The sequence below is a fragment of the Esox lucius genome, chromosome 19 (genome assembly GCF_011004845.1).
Source record: "Esox lucius isolate fEsoLuc1 chromosome 19, fEsoLuc1.pri, whole genome shotgun sequence".
In the NCBI taxonomy this organism is placed as follows: Eukaryota; Metazoa; Chordata; class Actinopteri; order Esociformes; family Esocidae; genus Esox; species Esox lucius.
The window spans coordinates 2493195-2511448 of NC_047587.1; the positions used below are offsets into that span (position 1 = coordinate 2493195).

Consider the following 18254-nt stretch of genomic DNA (forward strand, 5'->3'; position numbering starts at 1 on the left):
TTTAAACAAGGACTGTGATCAGGAACACAGGTGAGGGCAGGTTTAAACAAGGACTGTGATCAGGAACACAGGTGAGGGCAGGTTTAAACAAGGACTGTGATCAGGAACACAGGTGAGGGCAGGTTTAAACAAGGACTGTGATCAGGAACACAGGTGAGGGCAGGTTTAACCAGGGAATGTGATCAGGAACACAGGTGAGGGCAGGTTTAAACAAGGACTGTGATCAGGAACACAGGTGAGGGCAGGTTTAAACAAGGACTGTGATCAGGAACACAGGTGAGGGCAAGTTTAAACAGGGACTGTGATCAGGAACACAGGTGAGGGCAGGTTTAAACAAGGACTGTGATCAGGAACACAGGTGAGGGCAGGTTTAAACAGGGACTGTGATCAGGAACACAGGTGAGGGCAGGTTTAACAGGGACTGTTGATCAGGAACACAGGTGAGGGCAGATTTTAAACAAGGACTGTGATCAGGAACACAGGTGAGGGCAGGTTTAAACAAGGACTGTTGATCAGGAACACAGGTGAGGGCAGGTTTAAACAGGGACTGTGATCAGGAAACACAGGTGAGGGCAGGTTTAAACAAGGACTGTTGATCAGGAACACAGGTGAGGGCAGGTTAAACAAGGACTGTGATCAGGAACACAGGTGAGGGCAGGTTTAAACAAGGACTGTGATCAGGAACACAGGTGAGGGCAGGTTTTAACCCTCTAAGGACTTGTACTGGTAAGCCCTGGCTAACAGACAAACTGACACAATACTAGTCACTTTCTCCCTGGACATGTGAATAATGTTACGTGTTACAACACTGACTCGCAGTCAACGTTTCCTACTGCTTCTTCGTCATCATCATCATCATCATCATCATTCACACGGCTGTCTCAAACTCAGTCCAGAGTGGCCTCAGACATTTACACAGCTACTTCCTTTTAAACATAATTCCATGTTTTCATCCCAACAACTGTTCACCAGAACAGTGCCTAGAACTGGCCTTATATATTCAATTCTCTGCATACAGATGTGGATGAGTCCATTCTGTAAGGTGGCCTGGTTCTAGGCATAAGAACCGGACATATGGGTCCCGCCTGCAAATGAGTCCCCGATCGCTATAGAGCCCTCACCGCTAGGGGAGAGGGGGCCCCAAATAAAATGTTGCTAAGGCCCCCCAAAGGCTAGAGCCGGCCCAGCCAGTAATACTTCACATATTATTCCTTCTGATCTCCAATCTCTGAGCCAATGATCTGCAGCCTCCTGTAATGGTTTCTGCTCTTAGTGGGAGGCCTGTGGGAGTGTGTGTGTGGGGGTGGGTGGGTGTGTTCGTGTCTGTCTCTTTGTGTGTGTAGGTGGGTTGGTGTGTGTGAGTTTATGTCTGTGTGTTCTTGTCTCTCTGTTTGTGTGTGTAGGTGGGTTGGTGTGTGTGTTTATATCTGTTTGTTCTTGTCTCTCTCTTTGTGTGTGTAGGTGGGTTGGTGTGTGTGTGTGTTTATATCTGTTTGTTCTTGTCTCTCTCTTTGTGTGTGTAGGTGGGTTGGTGTGTGTGCGTGTTTATATCTGTTTGTTCTTGTCTGTCTCTTTGTGTGTGTAGGTAGGTTGGTGTGTGTGTGAGTTTATATCTGTGTGTTCTTGTCTCTCTGTTTGTGTGTGTAGATGGGTTGGTGTGTGTGTGTTTATAGCCGTGTGTTTGCTGTCTGCAAAAAGATGCTGATCACAGAGGGAAATATAATACCAGAATGAAGTACGCTAGATTAGAATCACTTCCAATAAGACATTTTTTCTCCAACCTGTTCCACCAGTACTACAGGGTTTGTTTTGGTCAGGATGGGGGTATTTCTGTTATCCAGATGAGAGTATTGTTAAGTTGTTGTACTAAATGAACAGGAATTAAGGATGACATCTTGGTTAAGTAAGGAGGCCTACTTCATCAGCAGTGACCTTTTTGTTGTGATGAAGCAGACTATACTATCCCATGAAGGACATCTACTCACAGGGGCAGACCCATGTATGAACTATATACATTGAGGGAAAAAAGTATTTGATCCCCCTGCTGATTTCGTATGTTTGCCCACTGACAAAGAAATGATCAGTCTATCATTTTAATGGCAGGTTTATTTAACAGTGAGAGACAGAATAACAACAAAGAAATACAGAAAAACACGTCTGACACCCTAGAGGTCCCCTGGACCATGAGACTCCTAAAGACCCATGAGACTCCTACTGACCCATGAGACTCCTAGAGGTCCCCTCATGGGTCAGTAGGAGTCTCATGGGTCAGGGGACCTCTAGGTGTCTCATGGATCAGTAAGAGTCTCATGGGTCTTTAGGAGTCTCATGGTCCAGGGGACCTCTAGGAGTCTCATGGGTCAGTAGGAGTCTCATGGGCCAGAGGACCTCTAGGGGTCTCATGGGTCAGTAGGAGTCTCATGGGCCAGGGGACCTCTAGGGTGTCAGAACCCATAGAAAAGAAAATAAAACACATGAATAAATGAATACATTGTAATGTTTTCCTTTTGACTTCGGAAAAACCGATTTACATTCAGCCTGTGGCTAGAGGAGGGAAAGAGAGAGAGAGCGTGTGTGTGGATAGTGGGGGGTAAAAGACGAACCAGTGGGGAATCTTGGGGGGCGTCTGCTTTTTAAATGAGTCGAAACTTTAAATACTGCATAATATATAATAGAAATTGATACTTCATTAAACTCTCACACTAAGTTTCAGTAAAAAAAAAAAAAAAAAAAAAAAAAAAGGTTAAAACAAATTACACTTCAGCATTTGGCACTCCATTTGCCCATGGGCTCTGGTAAAATGTAGTGCACTAAATGAATAGGGTGCTATTTAGGACTGAATTTTTATGTCAACACAGTAAACAGTAAGTACGGAGGAAGACATGAACAACAAAAGGGGAAAACAAAACAATAACTAAATTGCATGTGAATTACAGGGGAAACACATTAGGCCTAGAGGGTAATCTACTAAGACAAAAAGAGTTGAGGAAATGTCATTATCCAAACAAAGAATACTGATGAGGGGTCCTCAAGAATATTTCCCTTTAACATGAAACACATTTGGAGATTTTTAAAGTGACATGACCAGCTGTTATGATTAAACTGTGAGTTCACTAACCAACTGATACCACAGTTAAAAATGATATGATAAACAGCTGGAGCCATTCACCTCCATAAATATCCACTGTTGGCAGCAGGCAGCTCTTCCCAAAAAGAGTAGATAAAGTAATATAATAAAACGGCAAGCAGATACAGTAAGGTCTGGGAAATATTTGTGACACTGACTGCATTTTCATAATTTTGGCACAGCAACGCCACCACAACGGATTTGAAATGAAACAGCCGAGCCATGAGCCGTTCCAAAGCCTTCTCCATACTTTTTTCTTTGCATCATTCTGGTACAGGTTGATTTTAGTTTCATCTGTCCAAAGAATGCTGTTCCAGATCTGGGGCTGGCTTTTTAGATGTTTTTTGGCGAAGTCTAATCATTTTTGTTGCAGAGCTCACCAGTGCATTCTTTTATTCTGAGAATGTTTCAAAACGGTTGATTTGGCCACTCCCAATGTTCCTGCTATCTTTCTGATGGACTTTTTTTTGCAGCCTAAGGGATGGCCTGTTTTCACTGCATTGAGAGCTCCTTTGACCGCAGTGTTGTGGGTTCACAGCAACAGCTTCCAAATACACCTGTCCATGAAACAGCTTTTGATTAATTGTCCAAATTATTTTTGGTCCCTTGAAAAAGTGTGGACTACATATTAAAGAGCAGTAATTCCTAAACCCTTCCTCCAATTTGGGTGTGAATACTGTCATAATTAAAGCTGAGAGACTGCACTTTAAGCCCATATTTATTATTTAACTGTAACTTCAATTTATTCTGGTAAACAGCCAAAGATAACAAAACTCCATACTCTATGTGGTACCAGGACATATGCCCTCATATGTTTTTCAGGAACACAGTCATGTTCAACCAAGCTTTCGTTTCCCCCGATTCTTACTGTTGGAACTCCACTCAGGGCGTTTCTTTCAGCGCTGCTACGTTAGCCTACCACGTCGAGCAATGATTGACAGGCCCTCCACCACCCACTGTCTGTATTCTGTGGCAACCCTGATTGGCACAGCGGGCGGTCACAGTCCCTCGGTTGGCCTTATCCGAAAAAAAACGATCCGGGGGGAAAAGAAAAAAAACGAGAGGAATGAAGGGATATAAAAATAATGATCCTGCCACTTGTTAATGTGTTTTGGCAATGAGTGCTGGACCTCTGGGGTGAACCCCTTTAATAGTTTCACCCCTTTAATAGAAAGCACTTCTACACCCAGCAGCGCTAAGAGGAAGAGGTCCACACTGGGAATCCCAAAACCACAGATGGGTATAAATTAGTGCACTCCATGGAAGGCAGTGTGATTCCCATGAAGATCGGTAGAGCATGGCGCCTGCAATGCCAGAGGTTGTGGGTTCGATTCCCCGGGAGCAGAAAGGTGTTCAACGGTAAGTTCACTCTGGATAAGGGTAACAGCTAAATGACTTCAATGTCATTCTGGACTCAGTGGTCCGAGGACTGATAATTATTTTAAAAACAAAGTTGAAGCACTAGGCCTGCTAACTTACGTTTAAGGTCAGGCATTTAGGTTTTGTCATATAATCCAAAAAGACAAAACATAAGATTAATAACACCTAAAGCAAAAACTCACTGACTAGTTATAATACAGGGGAGCACCTGAGACAGGTTTCCATTCATGAAGAAGGCTATACTCTCAACAAACCTGTGTCAATTAGATGTTTTAGTAAATTGTTTTAAACATGAATAAGTATCTCTATGACTGAAAGACTGACGTTTAGTACAATCTCTCTCAGAAACATGCCCGTTACATGGGGGAAAACAGAAATGCAGGGCTGTATGTGTGTCCCTGTATGAAGCCATCAGTGTGACTGCAGAGCAGCCTCATCGGTGACCACTCTGGTCAGAGGTAGTGCTAGGGAACAGGGTGTCATTTGGGAGTCCTGCTCTAGGACGAGTGACAGCAGGGGTGCCTGCAGGTGGGGGTCAGTCACACAAACAGCCGGGCCCATACACTCCCTGTCAGAGGGGAATTCATGGGATTCTTCATAGAGTTGGAACTGAAGGGAGCACGTACACGACACAAACGGCTGATAAATGGTTCGGTTTTTTAAACGGCATTTAATTTGCCCACCAAAAAAAAACAGGCCCCCCGTAATAGTTCTATACACAAGCTGAAGATTCTCAATTTAAACCAGAACTGGGTTATATGTAAAAAGGAAAAGTAGCCCAGAAAAGCTAATTACCGGCAATTACCAGTTAATTATCATTTCCATGGCTTCACAGTAACAGAACTATTTAAAATGATCCAGCAAAAATACTATTTTACTTACCGAAAAAACGTTAATACTTTGATTTTATTACCTTGGTGCACATTATTAAACAGCCAACAATGCAATTAAGTTGCCAAAAACAAGCATTTAATTCGGCACTGAAATGTGGGGTAATTTAGTCATGGGATTAAATTAGATTAGAGACCTGGGGCTCAAAGCAGCTGCCTTAGCACAGAGCACAGCACAAGGTCTCGGTGTAGTAATGCTGCTTCATTTTCAGTACATTTAGAGCTACTTATTAGAGCAGCCCAGACAGGCCTCTACAAACTGCAGGCTGACCAGGGTTACTGTGCTGGCCAATTTGAGGGTTCTGAACAGCCACGACGGAAAGAGACCCAAGTTGGTAGTGTGGCAAAGCTGTCATCAAGGCAAAGAGTGGCCACTTAGGACGAATCGACAATATAAAGTGTACTTTGGTCAGCGTAACACTTTTTGGTGGCTAACAAGATTTCATATCCATTACGTCATAGTTCTTATGTGTTCGCTATAATTTTACAATTGGGAAAATGGTAAAACTAAACAATTACCCTTGAATGAGTAGGTGTGTTCAAACTTTTCACTGGTACTGTACACCCAACTATTACTTTAATAATTAAGACCAAAAGCATTTATTTTGTTTTCACACATTTGTATGATCCAGAAGAATCTGTTGCGTGAGCACCTAGCAACACCCTCAGCTTCACAGAGAAGACAGCTGTCCATTGCCCAATATTGCTGACAACCAACCTGGGTTTTCTATCAGTCCGCAGTCCACAAAAGTGAAATCGCACCAGAATCTGCTTGTCGTCACCTGAATGATATCAGTCCAAACAGTAGAATTCAGAAATCTCTGTCTGAAGCATGATACAAACACTCATAAATATAATATACCAAGTATAAGTATAAAAACTGTACAGAAATTGAGCTTTAATATTGTGTGTCTTTTTCTTTGAAAGCAAAGTAAACAGTGACCGGGCCGGCACTAGTTTGGACAGTCTCAGTAGCGGTGATCACCATCAAACAGCCCACACCGTAGGCCAAACACGGGATACCTGCCAGAGAGGACATACAACAGAGGCCAACAACCGGGTCATATTCTGCACTTAGGCATTTGCATGTTTTGTGAGAAATTCTGGAACAAATTGTTAGGAATATGACATTTAGGTAACTGTCATGACACGGAAAAGGCCAAACACTTGCTCACCATTAAAAATAGTAAATATTTTATCACCCCAAAGTTAAAATGCAACACTTTGGCCTATAACAGTCTTCATGAGATACAAAGACAATGTGCAAGTATTTACAGTATTCTGAGGGATGCCAGTTACCATCAGTTACCGACCTGCCTAATAAGCCAGGGGTTCCCAACCACAGTAACAGATACATATTAAACATCCGAGAAGGCCAGCTTAAGATACTAGCCTCCCCTGACCTTGTCTCTTTCACACTAACCTAAGTTGATGACTTTCAGCGCACTGAAAAACTTGTCTTCGAGGTCCAGGTTTCCTGGGGGTGATTTGGAGCAGTGGTACTTAATGAAAGGGAAGCATCCGGTCCTCAGTATTTGATAGTTGGCGCCCTGTACCACCCAATTGAAGTTCGACCGTCCGAATTGGTCGTTGGTGACGGCGCTGTAGCGGACACAGAAAGATGTCCAGGGCGGAAAGTTCCGCTGAGACAGGTGACATGTCAACACTTCGGAGGCTGCGGGACGAGGTCCCCGTTTCCTTCCTAATGCGCTTGGAAACAGGGCAAGCTTGAGAAAGATGTCGTGTATCCGCCGGAGTACTTCTCTTGTGCTATGGATCATATCTTATTTTTTCAAGCAGAATTGAATTCATGCCCTAAGATAACACGGTACGTTAGGGAATGGGTGAAACAGGACGGTCTTCAAAGCCGAAAACCTTTTACATATTATTCAGTAATGTCACGCGTTATGAGTTACGCAACGAGTTAGCTTTATAACGCACAACTTTCAGAACGAAACAACTTCAACAAACGATAATAGAAGTCCTGTAACTCATAATTGGTAACATTTCGTCGAAGGTCTGTTCTGTCAAAACGTCAACGTTATTCAACTCCCCCTGACCTGTAACTGCCCGGTAATGTTTTCTCATCCGACCAGAAAAACAGCACATAGAATTTCTGTTCCTAGCTAGGATCCTAGCCGAGGATTAAATCTACAGTACATTTTCTCATAGTAACTTGGTTTTCGTCAGTTCTTTATATATTACTCGCTAAATTAAATTGACATGTGTATTATATATATTCAGTGGAAAGTATGGATACACTTATCTTTGGCTTTGGTAACATATACTGCTCTGGAAAAAAACAAGAGACCACTTGCACCTTTTTCTTATCTTTCCAAAAAAAGTTGAAAAGGTTTTGAGTGAGAAACAGAAGAGACCACTGCAAATTGAAGAAAAAAGGTGCAGTGGTCTCTTAATTTTTTCCGGAGCTGTATATATTTGGTATATCGTTTACATATATTTTCGGGATGGTCTGCATAACTTTAGTTTCTCTACATCTGTCATACAGTAGCGTGAAAATAATCACACACAAACTTTCCAAAATGTACTGGGACAAAATCATGATTTACCATTAGAAGGTTTGATAAACTTTATGAATTACATAGAGGGCTTGAAATCAACTGGCATAATTGACATTCATTTGATCCAAATGACGGCACTCCTTTCATAAAGTCACTTGGTCGTGTAGATGGAAGATGTGTGAGGTGCCATAGTGGTGATGAGGCAATTCCATCCATAGTTGTGTCAGTGATCTAATTTAGTCCGGGCAGCGACACTGCCATCTTGTCCTCTTCCGTGGTTGGCTGGGCCTTGTTCTGGACTGTCAACCCCAACACACCCTCTATTTCCCTGATTAGGTCCTGCAGGTCATATGGGGTTTAACAGGATTTAAATTCACTAACAAACACACAGTTCATCACTGTTGGACAGATCACATTCAGTAGCTTCTGGGCTTTAACTCTATTTGTGAGGGAAACTGATATCACAGAAGCGAGCAGAATCTCACTGGTAAAGTCATTATATTTAATAACAATTACATGAAGTGCTCTCTCACAATCCAGAAGAGTGTGGTTACTCATTAACAGTATCTTATAGTTAGACTCTCCCTAAGTGTTGGGTGCTGATATGTATTACCTTAAAGTTAAAGTTAGACTCTCCCTGCATGTTAAGGCTGATATATATTACCTTAAAGTTAAAGTTAGACTCTCCCTGCATGTTAAGGCTGATGTATATTACCTTAAAGTTAAAGTTAGACTCTCCCTGCATGTTAAGGCTGATATATATTACCTTAAAGTTAAAGTTAGACTCTCCCTGCATGTTAAGGCTGATATATATTACCTTAAAGTTAAAGTTGGACTCTCCCTGCATGTTAAGGCTGATATATATTACCTTAAAGTTAAAGTTAGAACTCTCCTGCATGTTAAGGCTGATATATATTACCTTAAAGTTAAAGTTGGACTCTCCCTGCATGTTAAGGCTGATATATATTACCTTAAAGTTAAAGTTAGACTCTCCCTGCATGTTAAGGCTGATATATATTACCTTAAAGTTAAAGTTGGACTCTCCCTGCATGTTAAGGCTGATATATATTACCTTAAAGTTAAAGTTGGACTCTCCCTGCATGTTAAGGCTGATAAATATCACCTTAAAGTTAAAGTTAGTCTCTCTCTACATGTTAAGGCTGATATATATTACCTTAAAGTTAGTCTCTCCCTGCATGTTGGGGGTTGATATCTCCTGATGGATGACTGAGAGGTTGCGGACATAGGCCATCAGGGCTCCCTGAAGATCCTCACAGATGGTTCTGTTAATGACACACATAGGAGAGAAAAACACAGGGTTCAGGGTGTGGATGTGTAAAGACAGTCCTGCCCAGGGTTCAGGGTGTGGATGTGTAAAGACAGTCCTGCCCAGGGTTCAGGGTGTGGATGTGTAAAGACAGTCCTGCCCAGGGTTCAGGGTGTGGATGTGTAAAGACAGTCCTGCCCAGGGTTCAGGGTGTGGATGTGTAAAGACAGTCCTGCCCAGGGTTCAGGGTGTGGATGTGTAAAGACAGTCCTGCCCAGGGTTCAGGGTGTGGATGTGTAAAGCCAGAGGCCAATAATTACTTGGAAGATAGCAAGAAACTAGAGTGTTTGTGCACAGGAAATACTCACACCATCCCCAGACTGTGTCTCTCAAAGCTGTCATGGAGAGCAAACACGGTGCCTTGCTTTTCCTGCATGCAGAGTCACACACGATGGTGGTACAATATTTATTAATATAAATTCTTATGTAAATCTGCACACACATACATTCATTTACTAATTACTGTCATTAAATGACAGGTGCCACTGAGAAATCACTATATTTTTGCTGGCTTGTGATACAGCTTCCACACAAAAATAAATAACAAAAATATCTTTAATTGAAAAACAGAATTTCTTATTTATTAGACTTTTAGTAGCATTTAAATACATGAAATATATATGAAAATAAGTACTAAACAATATATGTTTTCTGCAATGTCCAAATTGAGATCATTTTAATTGTTTAATATACAACCGTTTCCCAAAAAGTTGGGACGCTGTGTAAAATGTTAATAAAAACTGAATGCAATGATATGTAAATCATTCAAACCCTATATTCAATAGAAAGCAGTACAAAGGCGACATATCAAATATTAAAACTGAGACATTTTGTTTCTTGAAAAATATATGCCCATTTTGAATTTAATGCCAGCAACACTTAAAAAAAAAAAAGTGGGACAGATGCAACTAAAGACTAGAAAAGTTGTTTAATGCAAAAAACTAAATCTGGTGGAACATCTCACAACTAATTAGGTCAATTGGCAACAGGTCAGTAACATGATGGGGTGTTAAAATATCATTTCAGAGAGGATGAGTCCGAAGTGAAGATGAGGATGGGTTCATCACTGTGAAAGACTGCGTGGGCAAATAGTGCAACAGTTTAAGAATACAATTTCAAAATGTAAAATTGCAAAGAGTTTGGGGATCTCATCATTTACGGTACATAATATCATTAAAAGATTTTGAGAATCTGTAGCGGAAATCACTGCATGGGCTCAGGAACACTTGAGAAAACCAGTGTCTGTGAACACACTACGTCGCTGCATCCACAAATGCAAGTTAAAACCACCACAGACCGAGGCAGAGTGGAAAACTGTCCTGTGGTCTGACAAATGAAAATTCTAAATCATGGACTCCGTGTCCTCGGGACTAAAGAAGAAAGGGACCGTCCGGCTTCTCATCAGCACAATGTTCAAAAGCCAGCATCCGTGATGTATGGGGGTGCATTAGTGCAAATGGGAAATTGGTAATATATGTACCACTTGTAAAGAAAACATGAGTGAGCTGGCAAAACACATCTTTCTTATGAGATTCATATTCAACTGTAGGTTATAACAGAATGGCACAATCATGGTTTATAGTTTGTATTTATGTTTACTGTATACTGTCTCATCTGTCTTAATATGTTGTTGTTTTGGTTTACAGTGTGTATTAATGTCTACTGTATACTGCAGTCGGTGACTTTTGCTGAGTGTTCTTTAATAAAAAGAAATGAATGAGTAAGCACATAGTGAGCCTGTATAACCCAGAGTAAAATTCCTCGTTAATGTACACATACCTGGCGATTAAAGCTGATTCTGATAGTAAGAGTCTGGGTGTTAAACTGGCCTGCCTGCAGTCCAGATCTGTCACCCACTGAAAACATTTGGTGCTTTATGACACAAAAAATACAAGCAAGGAGACCCTGAACTGTTGAGCAGCCGAAATCCTATCAAGCAAGAATGGGAAAACATTTCATTTGTAAAACTACATCAATTGGTCTCCTCAGTTCCCAAACGTTTACAGAGTGTTGTTAAAAGAAGAGGTGATGCAACACAGTGGTCAAATTCTTTGAAACGTATTACTGGCATGAAATTCAAAAGGACATGCATTTTTCAAAAAACAATAACATTTCTCAGATTCACATTAGGTATGTTGTCTATTTACTATTTTTAATTAAATACAGGGATAAATGATTTGCACATCATTGCATTCTGTTTTTATTTGCATTTTACACAGCGTCAGCATTGCCAACATTTTTGGAAACAGGGTTATACTTAAAAGCTAATAAAACAAGACTACCGCTGACAAGAAGTTGCTATACTATTGGGCTGGGGGAGTAGAGTCAGTTCTCCTTCTCCACTGTAATTCCTTGTAGATCTAAGGAATACATTCTCTAAACCTGTCCTGTTTTAAACTCAGGAGGACATGAGGTCTTGGGCTTCCGGAGTACCAGGCTAGAAAGGCTCGTTGCTGTCCCTGTCCAAAGTCCTCCTGGATGTGTTGCAGATCAAAACGATACCTGACGATTCCAGCTGGCAGTCTTCTGAACTCCCTCCCACCTAATAACTTCAGCGATTGAGCTGGTTTGCTAACAAGCCTTGTACACTGTGTTATACCAAACACCACAGTGAGACAATGACACCTTACCTTGATGTCAAAGCCGATGCCCTGAGCTTTGCACATCTGGAAGAAAACACTGTAGTGGACCATGGACAGGTTGGTGTGGAGCAGTCGGTTCCCCAGGACAGCATAGCGACTGGCTACTGTTGGGAGCTGGGAAGAGACAGAACTAATAATAGTATATATACCTTCCTATCAGTAGAGGTATAGACAGTACCATTAACACTAATAATAGTATATATAGCATCCTATCAGTGGAGGTATAGACAGTACCACTAACACCAATAATAGTATAAATACCATCCTATCAGTGGAGGTATAGACAGTACCATTAACACTAATAATAGTATAAATACCATCCTATCAGTGGAGGTATAGACAGTACCATTAACACCAATAATAGTATAAATACCATCCTATCAGTGGAGGTATAGACAGTACCATTAACACTAATAATAGTATAAATACCATCCTATCAGTGGAGGTATAGACAGTACCATTAACACCAATAATAGTATATATACCATCCTATCAGTGGAGGTATAGACAGTACCATTAACACCAATAATAGCATAAATACCATCCTATCAGTGGAGGTATAGACAGTACCATTAACACCAATAATAGAATATATACCATCCTATCAGTAGAGGTATAGACAGTACCATTAACACTAATAATAGAATATCTACCAGGTCATTATTAGAGGTATTGACATTACCACTGTTGCCACTACCATACCATTAGCACTAGTAATACCACAGTATGAAGTATCACATCATCATCAGTGATACAGGCTGAGGGACCGCTAGGAGAGGAAGAAGATGCCGAAAGGGGAGGGGGACAGAGTGCTATAGAGTGAGGAAGATCAAGAGAAAGAAGAGACAGAGCAGAAAGAAGAGAAGAAAGGCAGCAGCCAGCAGAACGCCATCCAGGCTGGAGATCCTAACTGGTGGTGATGGCTATGTGCATCCACCTGTCAGAGCCCGTCTCCTCAAGACAACAGCAAACAGATGTCAGGCCAGCACTGGGTAGTACACACTGGCCTCTAATGACGGGACAGTTCAAAAGCCATTAGCACACCGTGGAGACATGATGTGTGGCTGCCGCAGTGAGCCGCACACACACACACACTTCATTTAAATGGATGTTTGATAAAGTAACGCAAGCGTGGGTTAACAAGCGTAAACTCCAGTGTGCCTTCTCTAATAAACAGCCTAGTTTAGAAGACTGGCTGAGACACGTCAAGCTGATCTCACAAGGAGCCCTGTTCACACACACACACACACACACACACAGCATGCATAATGAAAACTATCCCTGCATTATTAACGTGTCATTATTGAGCCTCATCAGTCAAAATGCTAATGGCTTAATTGAGCAGCCAAGCACCAGTTGGGATCAGACCAGAGCAGGGAGGCATAATTACAATCTGTAGTTGTAGTTAACTCATAGAAATAAACAGTGTCTGTCGGCACCCATGGATGTGGGCAGACCTCATGATACCACAACATGATAATGTAGAAAACTCAGGTGGTTTGAGCCCTGAATGCTACCATGTATCACAGTTGAGACAAAACCATCTGTTTACTTTTCTAATTACCATGGCAACTGGTGTACTATATTACTATGGCAATATCATACATCAGGGGTGTGTGGTATATGACCGATATACCATGGCTAAGTGCCTGAGAAAAGCAGGTTAGCTGTGTTATATAGCCCCCCCGGGCCTTCGTGTTTAAATATATAATGTTCTCTGATATATACACTAATATACAGTACATTTTGCTCTAATGCCCTCTTCTTGTTTAGATCCAAGCCATTAAGGCTCATTACTAACTCTACTGCCCTCTGATGTTTGGCATCACACTGGAGTCATGGATGACACAGCGTTTCCCAAACCTGGTCCTGGGGACCCACCTGGTTCCTGCTGTACACTCAAAATGTTGAGTCAATCAAGTGATAATCTGAATAAGTATTTAGGAGTTTGGGAAATGCTGGCTGAAGGTGTTCAGAAACTGGAGTGTAAAGCATATTCTATAATAGGTTTAGGAAAACAAGGAAATAGGAGTCTAAAACATTTTATAGGTTTTAAGAAAGCACAGACATAAAAGGAAAGGAAAGCCTACATACATCAGCCTCCTTGGCTCCTTTGGGGTGGGGGCAGGGCTTGGCCTCTCTGCTGGTCAGGGGGACCTCCAGACGACTAGTCCTGCAGTCCAGGCTTCCCCCTGTCGTCCCAAGCATCAGCTGGGTCAGGGCTAGCTGGTTACTGTAGCCCAGATCAAGGTCTATGGCCCACAACTAAAGAGTTACACAGACACACACGTTACAATCCACAGCCTAGACCAGAAAAGACACTAGAGCTGAGCTTTACTACCAAATGATAAACTGTATAACAAAATGGTCCCAGTTTTGTCAAATCTACAGCAAAAAAAGATGAGTGTGTGACTTTCTTTTTTCAGTTCAGGCACCAAGAATTACACACTCCACACATCCACTAGCCTGAGTCTATAACCCAACACTCCACACATCCATTAGACTGAGTCTATAACCCAAAACGCCACACATCCACTAGCCTGAGTCTATAATCCAAAACACCACACATCCACTAGCCTGAGTCTATAACCCAACACTCCACACATCCACTAGCCTGATTGTATAACCCAACACTCCACACATCCACTAGCCTGAGTCTATAACCCAACACTCCACACATCCATTAGACTGAGTCTATAACCCAAAACGCCACACATCCACTAGCCTGAGTCTATAATCCAAAACACCACACATCCACTAGCCTGAGTCTATAACCCAACACTCCACACATCCACTAGCCTGAGTCTATAATCCAAAACACCACACATCCACTAGCCTGAGTCTATAACCCAAAACGCCACACATCCACTAGCCTGAGTCTATAATCCAACACTCCACACATCCACTAGCCTGAGTCTATAATCCAACACTCCACACATCCACTAGCCTGAGTCTATAATCCAACACTCCACACATCCACTAGCCTGAGTCTATAATCCAACACTCCACACATCCACTAGCCTGATTGTATAACCCAACACTCCACACATCCACTAGCCTGAGTCTATAACCCAAAACGCCACACATCCACTAGCCTGAGTCTATAATCCAACACTCCACACATCCACTAGCCTGAGTCTATAATCCAACACTCCACACATCCACTAGCCTGAGTCTATAACCCAACACTCCACACATCCACTAGCCTGAGTCTATAATCCAACACTCCACACATCCACTAGCCTGATTGTATAACCCAACACTCCACACATCCACTAGCCTGAGTCTATAATCCAACACTCCACACATCCACTAGCCTGAGTCTATAATCCAACACTCCACACATCCACTAGCCTGAGTCTATAACCCAACACTCCACACATCCACTAGCCTGAGTCTATAACCCAACACTCCACACATCCACTAGCCTGAGTCTATAACCCAACACTCCACACATCCACTAGCCAGAGTCTATAACCCAAAACGCCACACATCCACATAGACATTTGCAGGTAAGTTATAATAAAATGTACACTTCTGGGTAACTGAAACAGCACATTCTGGATCATTATTAGACCATTAATTCACAAAGCAAATTGATGCATTGTAAAATGAGAATGGTTAAGCATGCCATATAAATAGCATTTATTCCTTACTATTTACCATGAGGAAAGAGGAACAATCTTAATGTCCTCTGCTCAACACAAATTACATTGTTTCCATTGACAATTTAGTAATTTAACAGACACACACCTTTGTGACCATCGTACCCAGAGTGACTTATTGGACCAATTAGAGTTGCTTAAGAACAGAAATACAAATGTTTCACCTTTGCTGTCTTGGGGATTTGTTCCAGTAACCTTTTGGTTAATGGTCAGAGGCTCTAACCATCAGGCCATCTGCCACCCAGTGCAGATTGTGTGTTGGCATGTTCCTGCGTGTGTGTTCGCATTCATGTGTGTGTGTGTGTGTGTGTGTGTGTGTGTGTTCGCATTCATGTGTTTGTGTTCGCATGCGTGTTCCTGAGTGTGTTCGCATGCATGTGTGTGTGTGTTCGCATGCATGTGTGTGTGTGTGTGTTCGCATGCATGTGTGTGTGTTCGCATGCGTGTTCCTGAGTGTGTTCCCATGCATGTGTGTGTGTGTGTGTTCACATTCGTGTTCCTGAGTGTGTTCGCATGCATGTGTGTGTTCGCATGCATGTCTGAGTGTCTGCATGCGTGCGTGTGTTCACATGCGTGTGTGTGTTCGCATGCATGTGTGTGTTCGCATGCATGTGTGTGTTCACAGGCACGTGTCTGTGTGTGTGTGTGTTCGCATGCATGTGTGTTTTTGCATCCGTGCATGTGTTCACATGTGTGTGTGTGTGTGTGTGTGTGTGTGTGTGTGTGTGTGTGTGTTTGTGTGCGTGTGTATGTGGGTGTCGGGTAAACTCCAGACTGGACCGTGGATGTCTGTCTGCTTGGTAAATAACATCATTATAAAGATATTAAGGGGTCTTGTCTGGTCTCGGCCTTCTGCTTAAACAGGGTTAATTTCCCTGTAATAACATGAGCTGAGCCCCAAATGCCATCCTATTCCCTAAGAAAGGCACTTCTAGGCTCCGCTCAACAGAAGTGAACTCCAGTATGGAGAAGGGTGTGATTTAGGACGAGGCCCTGACAGCTCCTGACCTCTGTTCACAGAGACACATGAATCACCCTGACAGCTCCTGACCTCTGTTCACAGAGACACATGAATCACCCTGACAGCTCCTGACCTCTGTTCACAGAGACACATGAATCACCCTGACAGCTCCTGACCTCTGTTCACAGAGACACATGAATCACCCTGACAGCTCCTGACCTCTGTTCACAGAGACACATGAATCACCCTGACAGCTCCTGACCTCTGTTCACAGAGACACATGAATCACCCTGACAGCTCCTGACCTCTGTTCACAGAGACACCTGAATCACCCTGACAGCTCCTGACCTCTGTTCACAGAGACACATGAATCACCCTGACAGCTCCTGACCTCTGTTCACAGAGACACATGAATCACCCTGACAGCTCCTGACCTCTGTTCACAGAGACACATGAATCACCCTAACAGCTCCTGACCTCTGTTCACAGAGACACATGAATCACCCTGACAGCTCCTGACCTCTGTTCACAGAGACACATGAATCACCCTAACAGCTCCTGACCTCTGTTCACAGAGACACATGAATCACCCTGACAGCCCCTGACCTCTGTTCACAGAGACACATGAATCATCCTGACAGCTCCTGACCTAATGACTGCTTCACTACCGACCCCCCCCCCCCCCCACACACACACAAATCACTGACAAACAGGCACACACACACTAACACACACACACACAAATCACTGACAAACAGGCACACACACTAACACACACACACTAACACACACACACACACAAATCACTGACAAACAGGCACACACACTAACACACACACACACAAATCACTGACAAACAGGCACACACACTAACACACACACAAATCACTGACAAACAGGCACACACACTAACACACACACAAATCACTGACAAACAGGCACACACACTAACACACACACAAATCACTGACAAACAGGCACACACACTAGTGTTGGCAACAGCACTGTTTCAGCATTTCAGGGCAGAACTACTGTGAACCAATGAGGACAGGAACAGCAGTGGGCTGTTGAAGACATCCTCCCTCTGATGTCCACATCAATACAGAGGCAATCAAGCCACAAGCTCAGATCAATGGTTAAAACTGCCATGTAGTACTCTGCTTCTAGGGTCATCAGTCCACACTGGTTTCTGCTTCTAGGGTCATCAGTCCACACTGGTTTCTGCTTCTAGGGTCATCAGTCCACACTGGTTTCTGCTTCTAGGGTCATCAGTCCACACTGGTTTCTGCTTCTAGGTTCATCAGTCCACACTGGTTTCTGCTTCTAGGTTCATCAGTCCACACTGGTTTCTGCTTCTAGGGTCATCAGTCCACACTGGTTTCTGCTTCTAGGGTCATCAGTCCACACTGGTTTCTGCTTCTAGGGTCATCAGTCCACACTGGTTTCTGCTTCTAGGGTCATCAGTCCACACTGGTTTCTGCTTCTAGGGTCATCAGTCCACACTGGTTTCTGCTTCTAGGGTCATCAGTCCACACTGGTTTCTGCTTCTAGGGTCATCAGTCCACACTGGTTTCTGCTTCTAGGGTCATCAGTCCACACTGGTTTTTGCTTCTAGGGCCATAGTCACCACTGTTCAAATAAATACAATTTCTTTGTCAGTGGGAAAACGTACAAAATCTGCAGGGGATCAAATACTTTTTTCCCCTCACTGTACATCTCTTCCCATGCTTGAATCTGAGA

The 18254-nt window shown here is 42.8% G+C and overlaps 2 protein-coding genes across 2 annotated transcripts in view; both read right to left on the reverse strand.

The window, feature by feature from the left end:
• Positions 1 to 6275: 6275 nt before the first annotated feature.
• Positions 6276 to 7475, reverse strand: c19h15orf61 (chromosome 19 C15orf61 homolog). Its single transcript, XM_010864053.3, has 2 exons — positions 6821 to 7475; positions 6276 to 6420 (listed from the first exon to the last, which is right to left on the reverse strand). The coding sequence occupies exons 1-2, from the start codon at positions 7176 to 7178 to the stop codon at positions 6296 to 6298; spliced, it is 483 nt and encodes a 160-aa protein (XP_010862355.1). The 5' UTR covers positions 7179 to 7475; the 3' UTR covers positions 6276 to 6295.
• Positions 7476 to 7969: 494 nt separating this feature from the next.
• iqch (IQ motif containing H) overlaps positions 7970 to 18254 on the reverse strand; it is a 35471-nt gene continuing 25186 nt past the window's right edge. Inside the window, 5 exon segments of the mRNA XM_034288160.1 lie at positions 7970 to 8258; positions 9094 to 9202; positions 9555 to 9616; positions 11877 to 12002; positions 13983 to 14153. Coding sequence (XP_034144051.1) covers positions 8151 to 8258; positions 9094 to 9202; positions 9555 to 9616; positions 11877 to 12002; positions 13983 to 14153 — 576 coding nt within the window. The 3' untranslated portion in view covers positions 7970 to 8150.